General features: G+C 41.8%; 1 protein-coding gene across 6 annotated transcripts in view; it reads left to right on the top strand.

Annotated features, from left to right (window-relative positions):
* The window catches only part of CACNB2 (calcium voltage-gated channel auxiliary subunit beta 2), a 383221-nt gene that overhangs the window by 328255 nt on the left and 30437 nt on the right, over positions 1 to 24529 (top strand). For 5 of the 6 annotated variants that reach the window (XM_042945034.1, XM_042945035.1, XM_042945036.1 and 2 more), the window contains 2 exons: positions 18977 to 19099; positions 21155 to 21291. In XM_042945034.1, the coding sequence (XP_042800968.1) occupies positions 18977 to 19099; positions 21155 to 21291 (260 nt within the window). Of the gene's footprint in view, positions 1 to 15018; positions 15062 to 18976; positions 19100 to 21154; positions 21292 to 24529 lie in introns of those variants that run through there. The other variant, XM_042945038.1, reaches the window with a different exon arrangement.

Raw genomic sequence — 24529 nt, forward strand, 5'->3', positions numbered from 1 at the left:
CCCACCATGTGAGGTTATCAGGAGGAAAGGGCCTTTGGAAGTGATTAGGTCATGACAGTGAAGCCCTCATGAATGGTATTAGGGTCCTTATAAATGGGACCCCAGAAGCTCTCTCGCTCTCTTCTCCACCAGATGAGGATAAAACCATAAGAATGCAGTCTGCCCCTGGAAGAGGGCTGTCACCAGGTCGACCCTTCTGGCACCTTCTTTGTAGACTCCCAGCTTCCAGTACAGTGAGAGAGAAATTTCTGTTGTTTATGAACCACTCAGTTTATGGTCCTTTGTATAGCAGCCCGAACTGATGAAGATAACGTGTTTTTTAAATAGAAATAAATAAGTAAACAAACAAGCAAATAAATAAATCTCCTTCTGCACTCCATGAGGTGCTCCCAGCCTTGCCTGCTTCTTGTTCCACCCGTCTCTGAGGCAGTCCATCTGCGTGGGCTTTTCCTGCACCTCACTTCCTGTTCGCCTCACCCCACTCCGGGTCTTTCCCTGTGGACAGTGAGGTGTTCCATGTAGGACCATAAGTACTTGGAAGCTCAGGGAATCACACCAAAGTGACCATACCTATGGCCAGTGAAGAGGTTCAGTCACACCCTCCTCCTGACAGATTGTCCTGAGGCACGGCTTATGTGGCTTTTCAGAGGATAGTCCAGAAGGTTTAAGCAGTCAATCACGCCTAATGGCACCCAAGTCCACAGTGGGTCCGCTTCTTTCTCTCCTTTGCTTTACCGTGTGTCTCTCACTTCTTTTCCCTGGAGTTTTACTCCTCTGTAAACACTCTGCCTCATCGTCTGCTTTCTGGGAAACTGAGAGCTTCTCTAATTAGTGACATAAGACATAGTATTTATTCAGTGGGCATAGATCTGTCCAACCATTAAAAATGACGTTGCAAGGGGCGCCTGGGTGGCTCAGTCGGTGAAGCGGCCGACTTCGGCTCAGGTCACGCTCTCGCGGTCCGGGAGTTCGAGCCCCGCATCGGGCTCTGTGCTGACAGCTCAGAGCCTGGAGCCCGTTTCAGATTCTGTGTCTCCCTCTCTCTCTGGCCCTCCCCCGTTCATGCTCTGTCTCTCTCTGTCTCAAAAATAAAAATAAACGTTAAAAAAAATTTTTTTTTAAAAATGACATGGCAAGACAGTAGTTTTTTAGATGAAATAAACCGGTTACAGAATTATATGTTTAATATACTATTTGGGGTTTTGTTTTTTGTTTTTTGTTTTTTTTTAAACAGCATGCGTGTATATCAATCAGCTCTTCAGTGTTCGGTAGAGAGTGGAATTGTAGACGATACTTCCTCTCTTTGGTTTGCTGCATTTCCTAAATTTTCTATTTTTGTGGTTAATTTTTTTTAAGGGAAGATTCAGTGGGGTATATTTTTGGTAAGAATTTTGGCCGAGAGATGCAGTAGGACCATATAATCGAGGAACAATGAATTTAAATTATTTGAAGAGTTATCAGGTATGAATTAGTGAAAGTTTATGAGAAGTTATGAAATAAGTAAACTTTACAGTATTTCCGTGGCATATTATGACATGTAATAGGAATTTTGGAAAAGTTAGAGAATGAGTAGAAATTTTAAAAACTGAAACTTATAAAAGAGGCTGTGGTCTCTCTTGATGACAGGACAGTGGTTATAAGCGAATCGAAAAAGACGTAGGTTTGAATTCCAGATCCTCACTAGACACATGGCCATAGGGTTTTTATGGAGACCAAATGAGATCTGTTTCAGCATAGTGGCTTCTGTGTAGTAAGGACTTAATAAATGAAAGCAGTTATTAGTTATTACAGTCCAATCATATTAGAAAAAAAAGTCTGCTGGGGCGCCTGGGTGGCTCAGTCGGTTGAGCGTCCGACTTCAGCTCAGGTCGTGATCTCACGGTCGATGGGTTCGAGCCCCGTGTCGGGCTCTGTGCGGACAGCTCAGAGCCTGGAGCCTGTTTCCGATTCTGTGTCTCCCTCTCTCTCTGACCCTCCCCCCCGTTCATGCTTTGTCTCTCTCTGTCTCAAAAATAAAAATAAACATTAAAAATTTTTTTTTAAAAAAGCCTGCTTACCAAGCTACATCATATCTTTCTATTGCCACAAATATGCCCAAGTAAGTAAACATTGCTACTTCTTACATTCCCACCCAGTAGCCAACAGCTGTCTGAAACCCTGACTCCCAGAAGGCCATTAGGAAGTGGAAAATATCCCCTGACTTGCCTGAAGATGTTTGAGCAGATACTTGAGATGCCTTTCGTAAAGGTCTTTAGAGTAATTACAAGTGTTAAAGTAATTGAAGAGGCCATTAGACTAGGGTGGCACCAATGCCTTGGGATGCTAAGAAAGCACCCCAGAATTAAGCCAGAGTTGATTCCTGTAAATGCCCTTGTATCCCAGGAAACAAAACGACCAATTACTAATAGCCAACTAGGCTTTTGCAAATAAGGCAACCGCTGAAGCTGGAGCCAGTCACTTTCCTTGCTTTGCTTCTGTGTCTTCTCCACGAAAGCTTTTCCCCTAGTTCCTGCGGCTGGAGTATTCCTAACCACTTTTGGTTTGGTGATGCCTGATTTGAGTCGGTGTTTGGTCAAACGCAGTCTTGAAAATTGTAATACGCCTCAGTTTATCTTTTCACGTGAGTTAGTATCAGAGTTTCACTGTAGACGTGCACATGGTAAACTTGCATCTAAAAATCTGAAAATCCAGCCCAGCCCGTTATCAGCATTAGCCATGATTACAGATTTTTTTTCATGTATCAGAGTCGATTTGTGCTTTCTTCCCGTATTTGCCCCTTTGGGCCCTGTCCTGCCCTCGCAAGCATTGTGCTAGGTAGTGACTACTCACTATTTCTTTGGATACTGGTACAACATTGAAGGAAGGGTGGAGAGACAGTTTTTAAAAGTTTCTCCAGAGTAAATGATCAGACAGGGGCCCCTGGTCAGAACTTGCCACTTACAGCTCTCTGTGCTAATTGAGGCCCTGCGAAAACGTTGGGTTTTGGTCACGGAGATCGTTTGCCTCATTTTTTTTTCTTTTTAGGAAAAGCAAAGCACTCAGTGCAAACTAAGCAAAACAACATTAATACACACAAATTTGCCTAACTTTTGAGCACTAGAGCAGTGTGGAGTTAGCTGAAATTGCAGCTGTTGGAGAAGAAAGTGAAGATTAAAGAATTAAAACAAAAAATACTATCTCTGTCTCCCAAGTTTGTCAGGCTGTCCTTTGTAAAGGCTTTCCTTGCCTTTGTTTAGAACACTTCTTGGGAAATTCTTTGTAGTGTATAATTTTCCAAGGATAGAATAGACATTTTTATACCAGCCTGAATGCCCAGCAGTACTTTAGAAACAAACCACCATTGGTTTGTCTTAATTCTTTCCTTCTTATCCTTGCAGTAGAATAAAAGTACTGAGCAGAACCTCGATGGCAACATGTCCTTAACCACTCATGTTAAGAGGTTCTGAATGTTTCTGGGCTGCGCTTTGTGGACTGAGGCCCTTTGGAGAACGATGGGCCTGATCCCTGTTGATATGACCCGACATCATCACACCTTTTATGTTGTTTTTAAGGTTTGCACTTTCAGAAAAGTGGACACGATATAATTCGGAGACAACCAGCTAAGGAATGGGACAGTCAGGTGGGGTTAAGCGTAACATTCAAGCAAACAGAAAGAATGCAAACAGAAAGTAGTTATTCAGGAGTTGAAACAGCAACTACACAAAAGATACAGCCACCCAACAGCAGAAGAAAGCCAGCAGGTATGTTTGAACCCACCCCATAGGAATCCAGACTTTTGTTGTTGTTTTTTTTTAATGTTTTATTTATTCTTGAAGAGAGAAAGAGACAGCATGAGCGAGAGAGGGGCAGAGCAAGAGAGAGACACAGAATCCAAAGCAGGCTCCAGGCTCTGAGCTGTCAGTGCTGGGTCCGACGCAGGACTCGAGCTCACAAGCTGTGAGATCGTGACCTGAGCGGAAGTCGGATGCTCAACCGACTGAGCCCCCCAGGCGCCCCAGGAATCCAGACTTTTCAACTGCCGTTGCTAAAGTGCATTGGTCTGCTGTAGACAGAAGCTCTCCAGCTAGAACTTCAGTAGGTTTAAGGAAGGAAACCCTGTATCCTGCACTGTCCTGCCCTTTGACCTATGCAGTGTTGGATTTTGAACAAAGTAGATGTTAAGTAAATGTGTATTAGAAAAAGAAGGAGTGATTTTTTTTTTTTAATTGACTTGACATTTCCCTAATTTTCTTTGAATTTTGAGTAAAGAAATTCTCTTTGGTTATGAATGACTTTTATGTCAAAATAATGTAGATTCAAGTCGTGCTTTTTACCAGAAATAGAAACCAGGATGTTGATTTGGGTAAGGCAACGGTGCTCGTCTGCTTTGGCGATCATAGCAAAATACCATCAACTGCGGGGCTTCAACAACAAAAATGGACTTTCTCACGGTTCTGGGGCCTGAAAATCTCCAGTCATGGTCTGGCGAGGTCTGTTCCTGGCAAGGACACTCTCGTTGGCTTGCAGAGGCCCCCTTCTCTCTGTGTCCTTGCTTGGCGTTTCCTCTGCGTGCACCCTCAGAGTTCTCCAGGGTCTCTTCCTCCTTTTACCAGGACACCAATCCCATTGGATTACAGCCCTATCTTCATGACCTCATTTCACTAACTTCTATAAAGATCCCGTCTGCAAACACAGTCACACTGGAAGCTAGGACTTCAATATCTAAATGCAGGGAGAGGGCGACACAAACATTCAGTCCATAACAGCAACAGAAGACAGGTTTTTCAGTGTCTTTTTTTATGCTTAAAAAAAAAAAAAAGAAAGAAAGAAAGCAATGAGCATAAAGTAAAAATTGTTTCTGATTTATACCATTAACTTCCAAATAACTTGAGAAATACTGTTATCAGGCTTGGTAAAACTAACCAATAGTAAAATTAAATGTAAACACTTCTTTTCTTCTTAACGATGCCGGCTTAGCTGAAAATGACTTCTAAGTAATACTCCCTTCTAAGGCAAGGAAACACACATTGCACAACCCAGAATAAATAAAATCGAGCGCTTTCTCCTCATATTGGCTTCTTGCCCAGCGACTTGGAGTTGTTATGCCTTTTGAAGATACTGCTCGAGGGAGAGACAGCCTCACTTGGGAAAAGAAGCCAGTATGTTCTTATTGCAGGGGAATGCTTCACAATCATCGCACAGATGATAGAGGAACTCCGAAAATTGCTGATACAATCTCTGTTCTTTGTACGGATTTCTTATCTGATAAAGTTCTCCATGGGTGTTTGCTAATCCTTTACATTCCTTCCTTGAAGACCTCAGATCCAAAGCGATCAATTCTTGATAAGCAGAAGGAAAGACGTGTGCTACACTTCTCTGTGTGTGTGTGTGTGTGTGTGTGTGTGTGTGTGTGTGCATGCGTGCATATGAGGCAGACTCCTGATCAGACCAGCTTTGTTCTCATGATGATCTAGCCATTTGGTTTTATAGGCCCTTAGCTCTATGGTGACAGAATATTGTGCTGAGTAGGTATAGCCTAAGCACCTGATAACTGATTCTTCTAGAAGAAAAAAATAATCAATCCCTTAATTGAGTCCCTTAACATTGAGTTATTAATGTATACCTGCCGCTATGCAAAATACTTGGAGCCCCAGCAGCGTGATTGCTGGATCAGAGGGTATTTCCATTTTTAAGTTTTTGAGGAACCTCCATACTGTCTTCCACAGTGACTGTGCCATTTTACATTCCTACCATCAGTGCCTGAGGGTTCCCTTTTTTCCATAATCTTTACTTGCACTTGTTCTTTCTTGGGGCGCCTGGGTGGCTCGGTTGGGCGTCCGACTTCGGCTCAGGTCATGATCTCATGGTCCGTGAGTTCGAGCCCCGCGTCGGGCTCTGTGCTGACAGCTCGGGGCCTGGAGCCTGTTTCAGATTCTGTGCCTCCCTCTCTCTCTCTGCCCCTCCCCCGCTCGCTCTCTCTCTCTCTCTCTCTCTTTCTCTCTCTGTCTTAAAAATAAATAAACATTAAAAAAAAGTAAATACTTGTTTTTTCCTTGTCTTTTTAATACTAGCCATTCTGACAGGTGTGAGGCGACATCTCATTGTGGTTTTGATTTACATTTTCCTGATGATGAGGGATGTAGAGCATCTTCTCATGTTTCTGTTGACCGTCTGGATGTCTTCTTGGAAGAATATGTGTTCACGTGTTTTGCCCATTTTTTAATTGGACTGTTCTGGTCTTGTTTTTATTTTATTTCTGTTGAGTTGTAGGAGTTGGTTTTATATATATATAAATATATACATATTTATATTTATATATATAAAAAATAAATATATATAAATATATATATACACGTATCTATATATGTATATATATGTATATATATATCTTGGTATCAACCCCTTTTCAGATACATGATTTTGCAAATATTTTTCTCCCATTTGGTGGGTTGCCTTTTTTATTTTGTTGATGGTCTTCCTTGTGGTACAGAAGCTTTTTAAGTTTGGGGTAGTCCCACTTCCTTGTCCCACTTAGTTACTTTTACTTTAATTGTTTTTGGTGTCAGATTCGAAAAATCATTGCCAACACCTGTGTCAAGGAGTGTATCCCTTATCTTCTAGAAGTTTTATGGTATCACCTCTTACATTCAGGTATTTAACCTACCTTGACTTACGCTTTGGATATGGTGGAAGATAGTGGTCCAGTTTCATTCTTGTTTTCGTAGCACCATTTATCGCAGAGACTCTCCTCTCATATATTCTTGGCTCCTTTGTTATAAATTAACTGACCCTCTACACATGGGTTTACGTCTGAACTATTGTGTTCTATTCATTTGTGTGTGTTTCTATGCCAATACCATACTCTTTGATTACTATAGTTTTAGAACATAGTTTGAAATCAGGGAATGTAATGCCTCCAGCTTTGTTCTTTTTTCTCAAAACTGCTTTGGCTAATTGGGGTCTTCTGCGGTTTCATATAAATTTTAAGACAGTTCTGTTACAGTGAAAAATGCCATTGGGATTTTAATAGGGATTGCATTGAATCTGTCGATCGCTCTGGGTGCGTATGGACACTTTAACGGTCTTCTTCCAGGGCTTGAGCATGGAAGAGGTTTCCATTTATTTCTGTCATCCTCAATTTCTTTCACCAGTGTCTTGTAGTTTTCAGTACACAGGTCTTTTATCTCAATGGTTACATGTATTCCTGGGTATTTCATCTTTTTGATGCAGTTGTAAATGGGATTGTTTTTTTTCTCTCTCTTTTTTTATGTTTTCTTTTTTATATTTGAGAGAGAGAGAGAGAGAGAGAGAGAGCGCGCAAAAGCAGGGGAGGGACAGAGAGACAGAGACAGAATCTGAAGCAGGCTCCAGGCTCCGAGATGTCAGCGCACAGCCCAACGCGGGGCTCGAACTCACGAGCCGTGAGATCATGACCTGACCCGAAGTCGGACGCTTAACCGACTGAGCCACCCAGGCACCCTGGGATTGTTTTCTTAATTTCTCTTTCTGATAGTTTGCTATCAGTATATAGAACTACCACAGGATTTTGTATTTTGCTTTTGTATCCCGCAACTTTACTGAAATCTGTTTATTAGTTCTGACCGTTTTTTGGTGAAGTCGTTAGGGTTCTCACCGTATAATGTGTTATCTGCAAATAGTGACAGTTTTACTTCTTCCTTTCCAATCCGGATGCCTTTTATTTCTTTTTCTTGTCTAATTGTTCTGGCTCCCAAAGTCTCTTTTCAATTAACAGCCACTACAGTACTTTGAACATGTCGGACCGTATCATTCCACTGCTGAAAACCCTCCAGTGACTTCTCATCTCATTTAGAGTAAAAGCTGAACGTCTCGATTGTGACCTGAAAAAGCCACATAAAACCTGAGAGCTCTGACCTCCTCTCCTGCTCTTTTTCCTGGTTTGCTCCATGCAGCCTTTCTGACCGCGTCTTCCTCTGACACGTCTCTGGCCTGCTTCCACTTGAGAGCCTCTGCGCTTGCCATTTCCTCTACCCCGAGTTCGGATGCCTGCATTCGCTCACCCCCTTCGTGCTTTGGTTCAAGTATCTTCTGCCCTGTAGCTTGTGCCCTGGCTTTCCCTTAACCTTATTTTGATTTTTCTTTTTCCACAACGTTTATCATCTTTCAACATACACTTTGTCTATTAGGTCTGTTATTTATCATTTCTCTCTCTGCTCTAGAATGTCAGCTCCCGGAGGGCATGAGAATCTTAGTTTCTATTGTTCACTGTCCAAAACAATGCCAGACACGAATAATGAATGAGAGCTCTGACGAGGCTTTCCCTAACTACCCCATTTCATGTTGCCTGTTCACCTTTCCTGCCTGGTTACTCTCTATTCACATAACTTTTCTTTTCTACTTTTTTCGTTATTTGATATCCCCTCTGCTAGAATATAAAATAAGCCATGCGAGGGCAGGGACCCAAGATAGTAAACACGTCCTTATAAATATTCATTAAGTGAATCAGTTCTCAAGAAGAACTTTGAATCTCTCAAATCAGTTAGCAGCATATATAAATTTTATCTTGTGGCAAATCTGATTATTTGCTTATTCAGTTCGATTCAGCTGTCAGAATACATAGTCACATTGCTTATATCACCATGGCTTGATATATTTTGCTATTAAAGAATTCGCAGACTGTCCTTGGTAGCTCATAATAAATTAAGCAAATATGTTTTAAAAGTTCAATGATTGGAAAGACTCACGGCAAGATTTTTCAGTATGCTATAGAATCTTTCGCATGTATGTGTAGGGAATAAAGTTGAAGATTTTCATTCCATATAGGAAGGATTTTTGATTATCACTGAAGTAGCAAATGATGCTGAGAAGTTGTACAGAGAAGGGTAACCGGAAACTACAGTATTAATATGTAGAAAATAAAAGCGATAGCTCTGATCTTATTCTTGAAAGTACATTGCTATGTCTTCGGGTCCTAAGTATTTCCTGTGGAAGACTCAATGCTGATCCCACTTGAGTCATTTTTAATGAATTAGAAGAATATAGCGTGTTTTATAGGAAATGATTATGTACAAGTAGATCAAAAATCCAATTTGATTTTTAAGCTCTCTTTTCTCTAATCTCATAATAGGTATCTGGGTCATACTTTTCCTTAAATTTCTTTTAAAAATATTGGAGCTCCTGGGTGGCTCAGTCGGTTAAGCATCCGACTCTTGATTTCGGCTCAGGTCATGATCTCATGGTTCATGGGATGGAGCCCCACGTGGGGCTCTGCACTGACAGCCTAGAGCCTGCTTGGGGTTCTCTGTGTCCCTCTGTCTCTGCCCCCCCCCCAAAATAAATAAACATTAAAAATATATTGAAAATTGAGAGTATTTGGATAAATCCATTATAGACATTCAGACATTAATTTTGGATTTTTCTTTTATGTTATTAGATATGACAGTTTCAGAATGAAAAAGGAAAAAACACACCTTGCTATTGAGCATAGTAAAATGCATCTTTACATTAAGAAGTCAAAGCATGAAAATTCAAGTGACCCTATTAATCATGATCAGAAGTTTGTTTTATTTGGGTGAATTTCATTTTGCTTTTTAACAAAGTACGTATTCTGCCGCTAGCACCTTTTTAATAAACCGAAGGTAAACATTTTATTGCATCCATTAAAATGATTGGTTTCATTATTAACTCATTAAGTCATTGTTTAGGAAGAAAACTAGAAATAGTGCCATAAACTTGTGATAATCTGTTTTGCTTTGTTTTCTGATAGTCTGCATGTGAGATCATACAATATTTGTCTTTTCTGACAACTCACTTAGCATAATGCCCTCAAGGTCTATCCATGTTGTCACAAAGGGCAGGATTTCCTTCTTTTTATGACTAAATAATATTCCATTGAAGCCTGCTTCAGATTCTGTGCCCCCTGCCCCTCCCGCACTCACCCTCTCTCTTTCAAAAATAAATACGAAAAAAATTTTAAATAATACTCCATTCATCTGTCAATGGACACAGGTTATTTCCACGGCTTGGCTATCGTAAATGTGATGCTGTGAACATGGGAGTGCAGAGATCTCTTCAGCATAGTATTTTTGCTTCCTTTGGATATATTCCCAGAAGAGGAATTGCTGGACCCAAATAGATTTCTTTTAACTTAATTATCTCCTACTTCTAATAGCCATGTACCAAAAGCCTTAGGTCTAGTGATTCCAGAAGGTTGTGAAAACAGAAGAATTTGCTTCTGCTGTAAATGTCACGTGTATCTCTAACAGGAACCTGCAGGCTCACACAGACCCGGCCTCTGGAACACTAATGCATCTTCCTTTGGTTGTGAGAAAAAGCAAGACCTGTGGCCCCCGAGCTGTCCAGGAGTATCCCCCCTGCAGTTGTTCGATGGGCTCCCGTTCAGGCGTGGTCAAAACTGGATTCTGACATCCACGTCTCAGCAGAGTAGAGCTTATGGCGGCATGATGGACTCTTAGAGGGTGCTAGAGGGCGTGAGTCAGAGCAAAAGCATCGAGGAAGAGGAACATTTGGGAGGGTTGAGATACGAATGGGCCATCCTTCCGGGTCCGTGGGCTGGACTGTAGCGGCTCTGGATTCAGCCTGGGGCAGGCAGTGGTGAAACCAGCGTGGTTTGGATCTTCAGCATTCTGCCGTACTTGTAACTGTGTGTCGTCGTGTCCGGAGAATTCCACCCCAAGACTGTAAACTGACAAAAGCTCCCCAGGAAACCACAACCGAAGCCAAAGAATCCTTAGTGATACTCCAGCAGCTGCCACGGGAAAGGGACCTAGAAAAGGAATCCTTCCAAAAGTAACAAACTTGCAAAGCAAAGTTAGAAGGCTCCCAGAATAACTGGAAGGCCAGTTAAAATCCTTAAAGTTAGTCCAGGAAACATTTTATCATAAGTAACTTTGCCTGGCTTTTTCTTACCCTTTTCAAATATGGTATATATACTATAAATTCCTTGTGCATATATTCCCTATAGTATAGTCCTCCTATGTATAGTACATTATGCTATAATATAGTAGCTGTGGTCTTGTAGCTCTCCCTCTGCAACATCCTCTGTGGCATTTTTGGAAGCCATGAGACCGCGTGTGTTTTAATATCTCAATTCTCTGTGCGTGAAATTGAGCTTTATATGTTGTGGAAAACAGAAGAAAGAACATTTATATACAAATAAACAAAAATCATGATTTGACATTGTTATTGATTTGTCAGACCACAAAATGATTCAAGTGCAAAGAGGCAGAAATACATGACCTTTACAGTGAATGCCTGTAGTTCCAACACGGGAACTGCTCAGTGTTAGCTGTTTTTTAAAAATGGACTAGGGGTGCCTGGGTGGCTCAGTCCGTTAAGCGTCCGACTTCGGCTCAGGTCACGATCTTGCGGTCCGGGAGTTCGAGCCCCGCATCGGGCTCTGTGCTGACTGCTCAGAGCCTGGAGCCTGTTTCAGATTCTGTGTCTCCCTCTCTCTCTGACCCTCCCCCGTTCATGCTCTGTCTCTCCCTATCTCAAAAATAAATAAACGTTAAAAAAAAATTTTTTTTTTTTAATTAAAAAAATAAAATAAAAATGGACTAGGGGAGGGGTGCCTGGGTGGCTCAGTCGGTTAAGCATCCGACTTCAGCTCAGGTCATGATCCCCCAGTTCCTGGGTTTGAGCCCCATGTTGGGCTCTGTACTGACAGCTTGGAGTCTGGAACCTACTTCGGTTCTGTGTCTCCCTCTTTTTCTCTGCCTCTTCCCTGCTCATACACTCTGTCTCTCTCTTTCAAAATTAAATAAATCATCAAAAAAAATTTTTTAAATGGACTTGGGGCGCCTGGGTGGTTCAGTTGGTCCAGCATCCAGCTCTTGATTTCAGCTCAGGTCATGATCCCGTGGTTGTGGGATGCAGCCCTGTGTCAGGCTGTGTCCTGTCAGAGCTTGAGATTCTCTCTCTCTCCCTCTCTCTCTCTGCCCCTCCCCCCAAAATAAATTTAAAAATTAACAAAAATTAAATTGATTAAATTATACAAGGCAGACTTTGACCTGATTTTTTTTTTTTTTTACCTTCTGTCCCAGCCAATTTCTGAGCATTGTGTGAAAAATATAATTTTCAAGTGTTCAGAATTTCACACAGACATTTAAATGCTTTAAAATTGCCATCACTGTACCCCTCTGAGTGAAAGAACCCAGGCTTTAGAAAGAGATCGCTGGGTTTGAATATCACCTCCATTATTTGTGACCTAGGAGAACTTGTTTGAGCCTCACTGTCCTGACCCAGGAAAACCAGTTGTTCTCTGTGTAATATACAGCACACCATTCAGACGTCCCATGATGGTAGTTCTTATAATTTTATTATAAGTTGTGCTGTGTACAAGATGAAGAAGGACTTGGAAGAGAAGAATAGTAATTGCTTTACATACGTGTTATTTATTTGTCCCCCTTTCCAAACATATCTGAATGCAGACTGGAAATACCATTGTGAAATGACATAGCCATAGTGTTTTGTTTTTTTTTTTAACAAAATTTATTTATCTAATTTGAGAGCCAGAGAGAGAGAGAGAGAGAGAGAGAGAGCGAGCATGGGAGGAGCAGAGAGAGAGGGAGAGACAGAGAGCCTGAGCAGGGGAGGGGCAGAGAGAGAGGGAGAGACAGCCTGAGCAGGGGAGGAGCAGAGAGAGAGGGAGACAGAGAACCCCAAGCAGGCTCCGCGCTGTCAGCGCAGAGCCTGACACGGGACTCCGTCTCCCGAACCGTGAGATCGTGACCTGAGCCCAGACCGAGAGTTGGCCGCGTCACCGACTGAGCCACCCACGCGCCCCAGCCATAGTGTTTTGAAAACACGTTTGCGTAATAGTCTGGATGATGAAATGCTCTGCTCTTCTACAAGGTGATACTCATTGGCTGAAGAATCTGTTCAGCTTTAGTTCACAGGCTGAAGTGCAGCAAACGTTTAGTTCTGTGCACCAAGAAGGCAAGTACAAAACGAGAGGGGTTTACCAACCACCTAAGGCTTTAGAGCACATGCCGGACAGAAGGGACAAAAATAGGCAGAGGAATCCATCAACCTTGTTAACCTGGGCACAGGCGCGTGAGAAGCAGAGACTGGTGGGAAGGTATGTCCCCACCTCACGAGCCCTCCAAACAAGTTAGCTGGGAATCCCGGTAGGAGACAGCAAAAGTGGACCCCAGCAATAGCCCTGGCCTGAGAATAAAGGTCTTAGGCTATTTATGAGGCCAACAGAAGGTGGAATTGAGGATCACGTGGTCTCCCAGTCAACTTACTTACCCCATAGCTTCCGTGGAATAGGGCGATTCTAAATCTAAATCTAGGAAGGGGAAAAATACAGTTTCAAACAAAGAGGGAGGCAAACCATAAGAGACTCTTAAATACAGAGAACAAACTGAGGGTTGATGGTGGGGGCAGGGGGGGACAAGTGATGGGCATCGAGGAGGGCGCTTGTTGGGATGAGCACTGGGTCTTGTATGGAAGCAATGAATCATGGGAATCTACTCCCGAAGCTAAGAGCATACTGTGTTCACCGTATGTTAGCCAACTTGACAATAAATTATATTTAAAAATAAATAAAAACAGAAAGTAAATCTAAATCTGCCCTGGGATTTGAGTACTGTTCCACAGTAGTCCTGATAGGACCTTACCTGGGGCTGTGGGCCACCTTTATATATGTGTGCTTGCTGCCTCTCTTCTCCACCTTTCCCGACAGCTGTGACCAAGTCTTTCAGGCACACCTGTGAGGCTCTGGAGGTCAAGAGCATCCAGAGGACAATTTGAGGGGAACCTATGACCTGGGGCAAAGCCCACTCCTCAGAGCGTCCCATTAACTTCTGGTCCAGAGGCCTGGATCAGCCTTGCTTCCCTCGAGACCCAGAGCAGTTTGGGGGCTCAGCATGTCCGACAGCTCTAGATCTGTCTGTCACCACCACCACAGTCCCCTCTGTCCTGGTGTTCCTAGGAGGCCTGTGTAGGGCCAGGGCTCCCTGGCTTCTATTTGTTCTTCCTCTTTAGGACTTTGCCTTAACCTGAGGAAGGGAGCAAAAAAAAAAAAAGAGAGAGAGAGAGAGAGAATAAACATCCACTGGCCTCAAAGCATAAATGCCCCGACAATCAGTTATGGCCACAAATTGTTCGAGTGGATCCCATGAGTGTGGAGTGGGGATCAGCTGAACCACGTCCTGGGTCCTGATTGGAGATGTGGCAGTGGAAGAAGCATAAAAACAAGGCAGGCTTCTGGGCCGTAAGTGCATGTCGGAGTGGGAACGAGGCCGAGGGGCCTGAGTGATGAAAGGAAGGAGTCCTTGAGGCCTGGACCGTACCGCCAGGAGGCCAGAAATGCAGAGGTCAACTGAAAGCAGGGTATGTTTAATTTTTAAAAATGGTTTCATGGGATAAAAATGCAAAGATTCCTTAAGACACGTTCCCTTGGGACTTCACGTTGGTTAAAAAATAAAGCCCCTGTGACTTAGGACTCTCAAAGAAAATCAGAATTAAAGACCTAGGGTAGTGTAAGCAAAACAAATCTGGGAAAGCCTTACCATGTTTTCCCATCCGAAAGAGTATGAAAGAATCCACGTTGGAGGAAAACATCTTGAATAGAAGAGTGATTTAGCTTGTATCCTATGGCAGGTATTCACCTGTTTTAACTAGTTTGGTCTGAGCAGGGTCACACTGAAAGAGCACAGAGAGAACAGTTCGTGTAGGGCCTTAAAAGACGGGTGAATATGGGCAAACATTTATTTAGGTGTGGCATTTATTATGGTGGATAGCAAGCCCATTTATTGAGCACTCTCTCTGTTCCAAGCACTGGCCTGGCCTTGTGCGTGCATTTTTTGTGAGTTGGGTTTTGGGGTTGGGGGAGCGTTGGTTAGATTCCACATATAAGTGAGGTGATACAGGAATTTGCCTTAGTCTAACTTAGCTTAATGCCCTTGGGGTCCAACCGTGTCATCGCAAAATGGCAGGATTTCCTGTAACTTGTGACATACGCATTTTCTGAAATCTCGCAATCACCCTGCTGTGTTGGCATTATGACTCTCATTTCAGCCACGAGGAAACATTGCTCAGTGAGAGTAAGAAATATACCCAGGCCGCTTACCTGGTAAGTGGCAGAATCAGCATTCAAATCCAGGCCTTTTAAAATTCCATACGAATGAACCCATATGAATGGAATTGATGTGGAAAACGTCTTCCACATAGTAGGTGCGCTGCTTGAGCTAGTGCTGAAGTGAGTTCAGGGAACCCAAAGTGACATTGTCATTTGGTCCCTTTGGTTGGCATCCTGGGGTCTTTGTCTCTAACAGGTAAGCTCTCGTAGTTTGATAAAGCCTTTTTCCTCCTGTCCACTTTCATTGTTGTCCATTCTAATCTTAGAAACATAGTTCCTGAAGTGAGTATCGTAAGGGGTGGGATTCTGCTGTTCTTTCCTCCCTATATGTTGTATAAAGCTGATTCCCATATACAACTCCACATGCAGGGCTAGAATTATTGGTTACGGGAGGTGAGCCAAGGAAGAACGCATGTTCTGTGTTGATGTCTTACCTGTCAGAACAGAAAATTATTATCTGTGGCCCTTGTTCCTACATGCTGGCCTTCACCACGCCTTTAGTTTGTTTTTCTGTTTTTCAGTGTCTCCTCTTCCTGCTACTACCTACAGTCTTTGAAAAGTTAACGTGTAGAAGACCTGAGATTTCCATGGGATCCTCTGTAAAGTTGTATATTTAAAATTTATGTCTTCCCATGATGAAAAAACATGACACCACATCTAATCTCTCTATCCTCCAAGGAATAAAAGACCTTCAGGGAGGGGCGCCTGGGTGGCTCCGTTGGTTGGGTGTCTGACTTCAGTTCACGGGTTCGAGCCCCGCATCAGGCTCTCTGCTCTCAGCGAGGAGCCTGCTTCAGATCCTCTGTCTCCTTCTCTCTCTGTCCCTCCCCCACTTGCTCTGTTTCTCTCAAAATAAATAAATAAACTTAAAAAAAAAAAAAAAAAAAAAAAAGACCGTGAGGGAAATGATCATGCTAACATAAAAAAAATTTTTTTTCGATCTGTATTTTTATGATGCGAAACTCTCCTGAATAATAGAAAGATGTATTCAAGAAAATCCTATTTCTGGGGCACCTACGTGGCTCGGTTGGTGAAGCGTCCAACTTTGGCTCAGGTCACGATCTCACAGTTTGTGAGTCCGAGCCCCACGTTGGGTTCTATGCTGACAGGTCAGAGCCTGGAGCCTGCTTCAAATTCTTTTCTCTCTCTCAAAAATAAATAAACAGTAAAAAAATTAAAAAGAAAATCCTATTTCTGGCAGCAAGCCCACATCTGATTAAGACTACATCTTCTTTTAAAGGGCACCATTGTATAGTGCTGGTTGCAGTTTAAAATGGAGCAGCCCATTTAGACAGTAGTTTGGAAAAGAATTTAAAAAGGTTTTGGTAACTCATGGCTTACTCATGCTACCCCTGGGAATCTGTCCCAGGGAAAGAATTCTAAATAGAAAGAAGCTTTTCACGTACAGATTTTTTGAAGTAGAATATTTATCATAGTGAAAAAAATATAAACTCAAGTATCAAAAAAAGGTAAATGGTTTGAATAATTTTAAACGGCAGATTTAAAAAGCATATTGCATGAAAATAGTATATTACTTTAAAAGCTGGATAAAAACGAAATACCTTATGATTATAGCTGTGGGAGTAAAATCTATGTATGTAAAGAAATTTCAAGAAAAAATGGAAGCACCATCACTATCAATGATTGTGTTTCAGTGAAACAATCACGGGCAACTTTTTGTTGTTTCTTTTTTTTACAGTCTCTATTTCCATTTGAGGATGAGTACCTTTTATATCGGTGAAGATCATAGTGGATAATAAGAATTAGATTCTAGAGATTTATGCCCAGTTTATGTCTACTCTGCTCTTGCCCAGCATGTGGTAGCCTTTCTCAGTCTGCATATTGTGGATGGATCTGTGTGACTTCATGGCTTTTAGCTCAGTCCTCGACCCAGACGACAGTTCTCTAGAACAAATTAAATTTGGAAGTAAAGATGGACTCTCTATTCCCAATCCCTCCTGACAAGCAGAGTCAAAGAAGACCTCCTTCAGAAGCGAGAAACGGCTCAGAAAAAGTCCACTGGCCCATAACATAAAGTAACACAATGCCGCTTAAGACAGTACCACTTCTGTCTTTCTCTGACCGACTTATTTTGCTTCGCGTATTACATTCTAGTTACTTCCGTGTTGTTGCAAACGATGAGATTTCATTCTTTTTGATCGCAAGCAATATTCCATTTTATATGTATATCACATCTCTATCCATTCATCAGTCGATGGACATTTGGGCTCTTTCCATAATTTGGCTATCGTTGATAGCACTGCTGTAAACATTAGGGTGCATGTACCCCTTCAAATCAGCATTTTTGTATCCTTTGGATAAATACCTAGTAGTGCAATTGCTGGGTGGTAGTGTAGTTCTATTTTTAGTTCTTTGAGGAGCCTCCGTACTGTTTTCCAGAGTGGCCACACCAGTTTTCATTCTTCCCCTTTCTCCATATCGTCGCCAACTTCTGTTGTTCTCCTGAGTTGTTAATTTTAGCCATTCTGACAGGTGTAAGGGGGTATCTCATTGTGGCTTTGATTCGTCTTTGCCTGGTGATGAGTGATGTTGAGCGTCTTTTCATGTGTCTGTTAGCCTTCTGGATATCTTCTTTGGAAAAGGGTCTATTCATATATTCTGCGCATTTCTTCACTGGGTTATTTGTTTTTTGGGTGTTGAATTTGATAAGTTCTTTACAGATTTTGGATACTAACCCTTTAGCAGATATGTCGTTTGCAAATATCTTCTCCCATTCTATCAGTTGTCTTAGGAGGGCACTTCTTGGGCTAAGCACCGGGTGTTTTATGTAGGTGATGAATCACTGGCTTCTACTCCTGAAACCAATACTATACGGTATGTTAACTAACTTGAATTTAAAGAAATAAATTTAAAAATGTTTAAAGTTTATTTATTTTCAGAGAGACAGAGAGGGAGTGGGGGAGGGGCAGAGAGAGGGAGAGAGAAAATCCCAAGCAGGCTCCACACTGTCAGTGTTGAGCCTGATGCAAGGCTTGAAGTCACAAACGGTGAGATCATGACCTGAGCCGAAACCAAGAGTCAGACGCTTAACTAAGCCACCCAGGTGCCCCCAAATAAATAATTTTTTTAAAAAAGACAGTACCACTTTTCACCATTTCTGAGCTTACCTGTTTTTCCACCTTGCGGGTAAACAGGAATTGCCTAACTAGAGGGCAAATACTTACCTGTAAATTTTCAAAGCATCAAATAACAAAGGTTACCGTCTTTAATGGCTGACCCAACTCAAGGAGGAAAAATAATAGAATTAAATGTCATTGATTTTCATAATTCCCTGCAGCCTTCAAGAAGATATATTCTCTGGTTCTTTTTTCACCCAAAACACTGTCCTTCCTACAACTACGTCATTAATTAATTAAAGTAGCTGTTTGGGGTAGGAGTGGTGGTTGCTAAGTCTTTTTCACTGAAAGCGAAGAAGGGCACTTTATCTCTTGTGCTTTCCAAGAGAACGGTGGCCTTTTTCTAGTTTGGAAATGGGTGGTATGTGGCTGAGAGCGGAAAGATTTTACATGTTGTGAATACTAATAAGCTGTTTTGTGATAAACAACCGAGGTGGAAAAACCAGCAACGATGACGGTAGAGGGGCCCCTGGGTGGCTCAGTTGGTTGAGCTTCCGATTCTTGATTTCGGCTCGGGTCCTGACCTCACGGTTTGTGGGATTGAGCCCCGCATCAGGCTCAGTGCTGACAGTCAGAGCCTGCTTGGGATTCTCTCTCTCTCTAAAAAAATAAATAAAAACTTTAAAAAGAAATGACAGTAGATATTCGGTGTCTGTTTGTATGTTGGAGGGGAAAGGGAGGAACACTGTTGTGTTTTTGGTTTTGGTTTTTTGGGTTTTTTTTGGGTTTTTTTGGTTTTTTACTTTTTTCTCCCTTTCTTTTCCCTCCTTAGACAAAGCCCGTTGCATTTGCTGTTCGGACAAATGTCAGCTATAGTGCAGCCCACGAAGATGATGTTCCAGTGCCAGGCATGGCCATCTCCTTCGAAGCAAAAGATTTTCTGCATGTTAAGGAAGTAAGGAAAATCATTTGAATTTCTACCCGCCTGATGTTTTCTCCTTGAAACATCATTTCTTATTTCTTATTGCCGTGAAATAGCATCGCATAGAGCTCCACTTGCATAACATGCACAAATTCAGCGCCTCTCAACCTTTTCTAATATAAATATAACCTTTTTAAAGAAGAAAGAAGTCACAGGCCTCTTGCAGTTAACCTCAGGGCTCCCCTGGGCTCTGTGACCCAGAAATTGGGAATTACTGGAGTAGATGATCCTTTTTTTATGCTTAACCTGTACTTTTCTTTTAATTTTTAACCTTGGCTGCATGTTGAGTCCCTCTCATGTCTCAAGTGTAACCATCTGGGGGAGAGTTAATAATAATGCCTAGAATTCATGATCTCTCCTCTCTGCTGACAATGTCTGAAGGCAGACCACTGGTGCCCGGATCCTCCTTTTGGGAGTAAATGTCTGCAGCGGAGGGAGAATCATGGGAATCGGAGCCATCGATGCAAGAAGCAGATAGCCAGAAGCCAGACGCTCCCTTTTCCTCCATGCCGGAGGTCTCCACCTGCCAGTTAACGATGACTCCTGCCTGTACATTGGAAAAATTCACCCTTAATTAAGGCTTATTTTGAGTCAATCTTTACCAAATGCCAGCTGTGCAGAACATGGCATTAAGCGACCAGAAATTCCCCCTCAATGATGTTCTCAGTGTGTGAGCATGAGGTTTCCCCGGACCTGCAGGAGTGACCACTGGAACAGACTTCCATCTAAGGGATGATGTGTCAGGAAGAATGTATGTAAATTTAGCTGCTCACTAAAGTAAAGGAGGTGAGGACTCCCAATTAAAAAAGCCTAGTCAATGGGGCGCCTAGGTGGCTCAGTCGGTTAAGCGTCTGACTTCGGCTCAGGTCACGATCTCACGGACCGTGAGTTCGAGCCCCGCGTCGGGCTCTGGGCTGATGGCTCAGAGCCTGGAGCCCGCTTCCGTTCCGTGTCTCCCTCTCTCTCTGCCCCTCCCCCGTTCATGCTCTGTCTCTCTCTGTCTCAAAAATAAATAAACGTTAAAAAAAATGTTTTTTAAATAAATAAATAAAAAAGCCTAGTCAAGACTCTAATAAAAAAAAAATTATTAAAGAAAAAATAAATCCGTACTCTAAAACTCTGTGTAGTAAAGAGGTGTAGAGAGGTACAGTTTCAGCCTCGATTCAGACATGTTTTTATATGTGTAAGAAAAAGAAAGCCTGGAGAATTGAGAACCTACCATTTCGTTGACTTTTTAGAAAGAGATACGAAATACTGGCTGGAAAGGAAAGACCATAAAAGCTGTCAGAAATGTTGGCATGCCTACAATCTGACTTCACAGGCAGAAGTTAGGTTAATCCAGGGTCCCGTTCTGATGGCTGATGCTTAAAGACAGATCTCTACCATGGAAGGAAAAGAAAAACAGAGTGGCCAGTCTTCTTTGAAATGTTCAAGAATAGACTGGCAAAGTACTATTCCATTGAAAGGATTAAAAACAAATCATAAAGATGTAGGATAAACATTGTATCTGCAAGAGAGAAATTGTCAACATCCACGTAAATGGAGAAATCATCTGTGAACACCATACCATTGTAACTATAAACCTGTTTGCACAAAGGGAAATTTGGCCCCGGAACAAAATATTTCAGGTAGATTTCAGTATTTATCTCTGACTCTTAATATTTTTGAGCTATCTGATTACAGAAGAGAACTCTGTAGCACTCCCTGGTTCTTAATGGGAAGAATTGTGAATATTTGAACCAGGGGCCTGCAGAGGCCGCACCGAAGTTCAGGCTAATCTCACATAGTACCAGGAAAGAGAATGAGGGGTAAATCCTATGGTGAATTGCTGAGCTCACTGGCCATACTTCAGTCTTACCTGTTCAACCCATGAAAGCCTTAGGCTTTCTCCAGTTGTGACGTCGAGGCATAGTTAACTGTATTCGCCATAATATTTCTCTCCACTGAAAATAGTTCATGTAGAAGAAAAACAATCTGAATACATGAACTTCTGTGCACTGATCGTAACAAATTTGATTTTGCGTTTAGAAATTTAACAATGACTGGTGGATAGGGCGATTGGTTAAAGAAGGCTGTGAAATCGGATTCATCCCAAGCCCAGTCAAACTAGAAAATATGAGACTACAGCATGAACAGAGAGCCAAGCAAGGGAAATTCTACTCCAGGTATGAGAAAAACATCAAGTGTCTTTGTAAACGTCCAGACTGTGTCGTCATTTATGTCCTCTTGTTTTCTGTGTTCCACAGTCTTTATTATGTGTTGAGTGCTCGCTTCGGCAGCACATATACTAAAATATTATGTGTTGAAAAGCAGACTGGTGATATGGTTTATTGATAGAATCACAAATCCTGCATTTTCAAGCCTTCATCCCAGCATCTGATTGTCATCTTACTTGGGAGAGAATCAAATTAATTGTTGTCGTTAATCATAAAGGCATGGAGTATTAAATGTGGGCTTCAGTGCAGAGGAAATTCTCAAGTCCTAATCTCTTACCGAAAACACTGGGACACTGAGCAGCCTTCATGACTAATCCGAGTGTCCGTGGTAGCTGCCTGGCATGGCAGGAAGGTGTTTTAGAGATGATGGTCTTAGACTTTACTGGCGAAGAGCAGGTCTTGTGATCTGTGACTTCATTTTCACTTAGGAAACTCAATTTTCAGTTCTACCCATCGCTAAGCACGTAAAGGGAAACTCAATATGAAACCAGTTAACGCTGCCTTTGCAGATAGCAATTAAATGAGTTATGTAATAAGCTGGGGCTGAATAATCCTTCTTAGGATTCTTGAGGTTGTGTGCCCCTCATTAAAAGAATCACTGGAGGAGCTACTCAGACATGGAGTGAATTTGAAATTGAACCCTATGCAGACGAGTCCGAGAACACGGCCTGATTCTTCTGCTTCTCCTTGTGGGAAGGGATGTGATTGGGGCAAACCTTTTCACTAATGTGAATTGCTAGGTTTCTATTTTCTTGGTTATATTTTGTTTCTATAATGCTGGAAGATCCTTTGCCAATGGTAATATTTTAGCATAGGCAAGATTTTTTCCCCCCAAGTATCTGCAAATAAGTCATCTAGAAGATCTTTTTTTTGGTTTGAAACGTCCCTCTTTTTTAACGGGAATTTTGTAACTGTCAGGCTGTTTGAGTTCAGATGGATTCCTCCCTTACTTGAAACCTCTCCCCCCCTATTTGGCTGTCATTAATCCCTGGGCTATTGGGGGCTCTCAGATTGTGAGATGCATTTAGTCCTATAAAAGTGGATGCACGCAGATCAACAGTGCATGCACATTTTACTTGTAGGGTGTTAGAGATCAGATCCTATTCGTAAAATTTCCAGCGTTCTCCTGGAAAAATTATTATTTTTCTAATCTCTGTATTGATAGTAGTCTCTCAGTACTAACTAGTAAAATCTTATAATGTGAAAAAATTTTCTTTTCATAGGGTATATATATTGCTGTTTTGACTTTGGTGGTATATAGTTTGTTGAGGTTTGAAGTGATCTCAGATAGGGGATTGTTTTGATTTTGTTTGTTGAGGATAATTCAGTATTTTCAAGCATTTACCTGGTCAAACAAGTTTAGGACAGTACTTGGTAAGAGCAAATTACCTTAAAGCTGTTCCCAGCCTTTAATCTGTTCAGCCTATGAATCTGGGTAGCGGGATGGGGATATTTTTCAGGTGTCTACTAAAATCATCTTGGACGCTTCTTGGTGCATGTCTTTGGAATCGTGTTTTGTAGAATGTATTGTAGGAAATTTGGGATGGGTTTTTACGGAGATAGACTTGTATATCTTTCTCTGCTTATTCACGTACAAACTGAGAATACTTCCCAAGGAGTAGGAAGGGAGAAGCTTTGGCCAACATTGTTAAGGAAGCACGGTTTCCTCTGCCTCCCAAGCGGGCATCCCTGGTCTGATGTCGGTCATCAGCTCAGCTTTATAAGAACCTGTGGGCACAAGAAGTATCAGCGTTTCCACTTCACGGATGAGGCGACAGGCAAAGAAGCTAGGGAACTTGACCGAGCTTGCACAGCTCGTAAGTGGTAGAATGAGGATGAGAACTCGATCCATCTGACTGTAGCCAGACCGCAGACGGACGACCATGCTGTGCCGCACATCGTGTGGCAAGGGCCCGTTTTTATTTACTATATTAGATCGTATTGCTTTTGCATTTTTTCCCTGAAAGGACCATATAAACTATCTGTATTTGGGGAGTAACGCCTCATAACTTACTCTAGGGAGCTAGGTGACCTTTCCTAGACCTGTGGATCTTTGCTTTTGATTTTCTTGATTTTATTTTGTCCTGGTTACCTAAGTTTTTGCCTCAGTATGTGAAGGTGTTTTTGCTTTCAGAGATCTTACGTTTGTCTTCTAACATCCGAAATACGGTTTGATTCTGAGGACATAGCCAGCATTCAGCAGTATGTAAAAAGCCGGATGTTTTTTAAATTACAAAAATCAACCGACATCAAAAGTGGTAAATGGGGGCAGAGCTCAAGAATGTGGCATTTGTCTGGAATTAAAAGTTAAGGGCAAATTTGCATTTTGAACATTTTGACTATTTGCAGTGGTTGTCGAAATTTTACACAATTCAAATAATACTTTGACTTTTATTAAAATTCAAAGAGAATGTAAAACAGACCCATGCTTGAACTGAAATTACACTTAGTACCTTAGAAAAAGGAAAAGCAAAACCAAACAAACACAAAACTTCTGGAAGAAAATGTTTTGGGCCTGGTAATGGGTATTCTTACAGCTTCTATAAATACAACTTTTTATTAATTTTATATGCAGTCTGGTATTCTTATTAACTGTACTGGAGTACCTCTTAAGAATCAGAAAAAAGATACAGAGGCCTCCTGCTAGCTACTTAAAGTTTTTGACGTTTGTCTATTTTATGCATCAAAATGCCAGAATAGCAGCAATACGGTTGAGCCTGGTTACTGGTATTTTAGTGGAATTTATATTTTTATCTTAATGTTTGTGTAACTTAAACATTGCCCTTTGGTGCATAGACACTGTAGCAAATTCTTTCAAGTACACCCACGATTGGCTCTGATAATAAACGTTAGGCACTAAGATCGCCTTGCCAAAACTGCCTGTCACTCTTGTACGATATTCCTTTGCATCTTCTTCCTAAGGGGCCATTTGGTAGTCGGGCATTTAGCATGCTGGTATGCCGGTGAAAAAACATAAACGCTCTGATTCCGATAACTTTATTCCGTAAAGTTGCTAAGACGCTGGCGTGTCTTGTTTCGGATTGTAGAATTTGGTGGTTCTGAAGCACACGCTCTTCAGTTTGTGCCTAAAATCCCCAAGTTGAATCCTCTGTGGTAGCCAGGCTGGAGACACGTTCCGAATACTAACTACTATCAGAGGGTTAAATCATAGAACACTTGGGTGTGT

Source organism: Panthera leo, chromosome B4, assembly GCF_018350215.1.
Source record: "Panthera leo isolate Ple1 chromosome B4, P.leo_Ple1_pat1.1, whole genome shotgun sequence".
NCBI lineage: Eukaryota > Metazoa > Chordata > Mammalia > Carnivora > Felidae > Panthera > Panthera leo.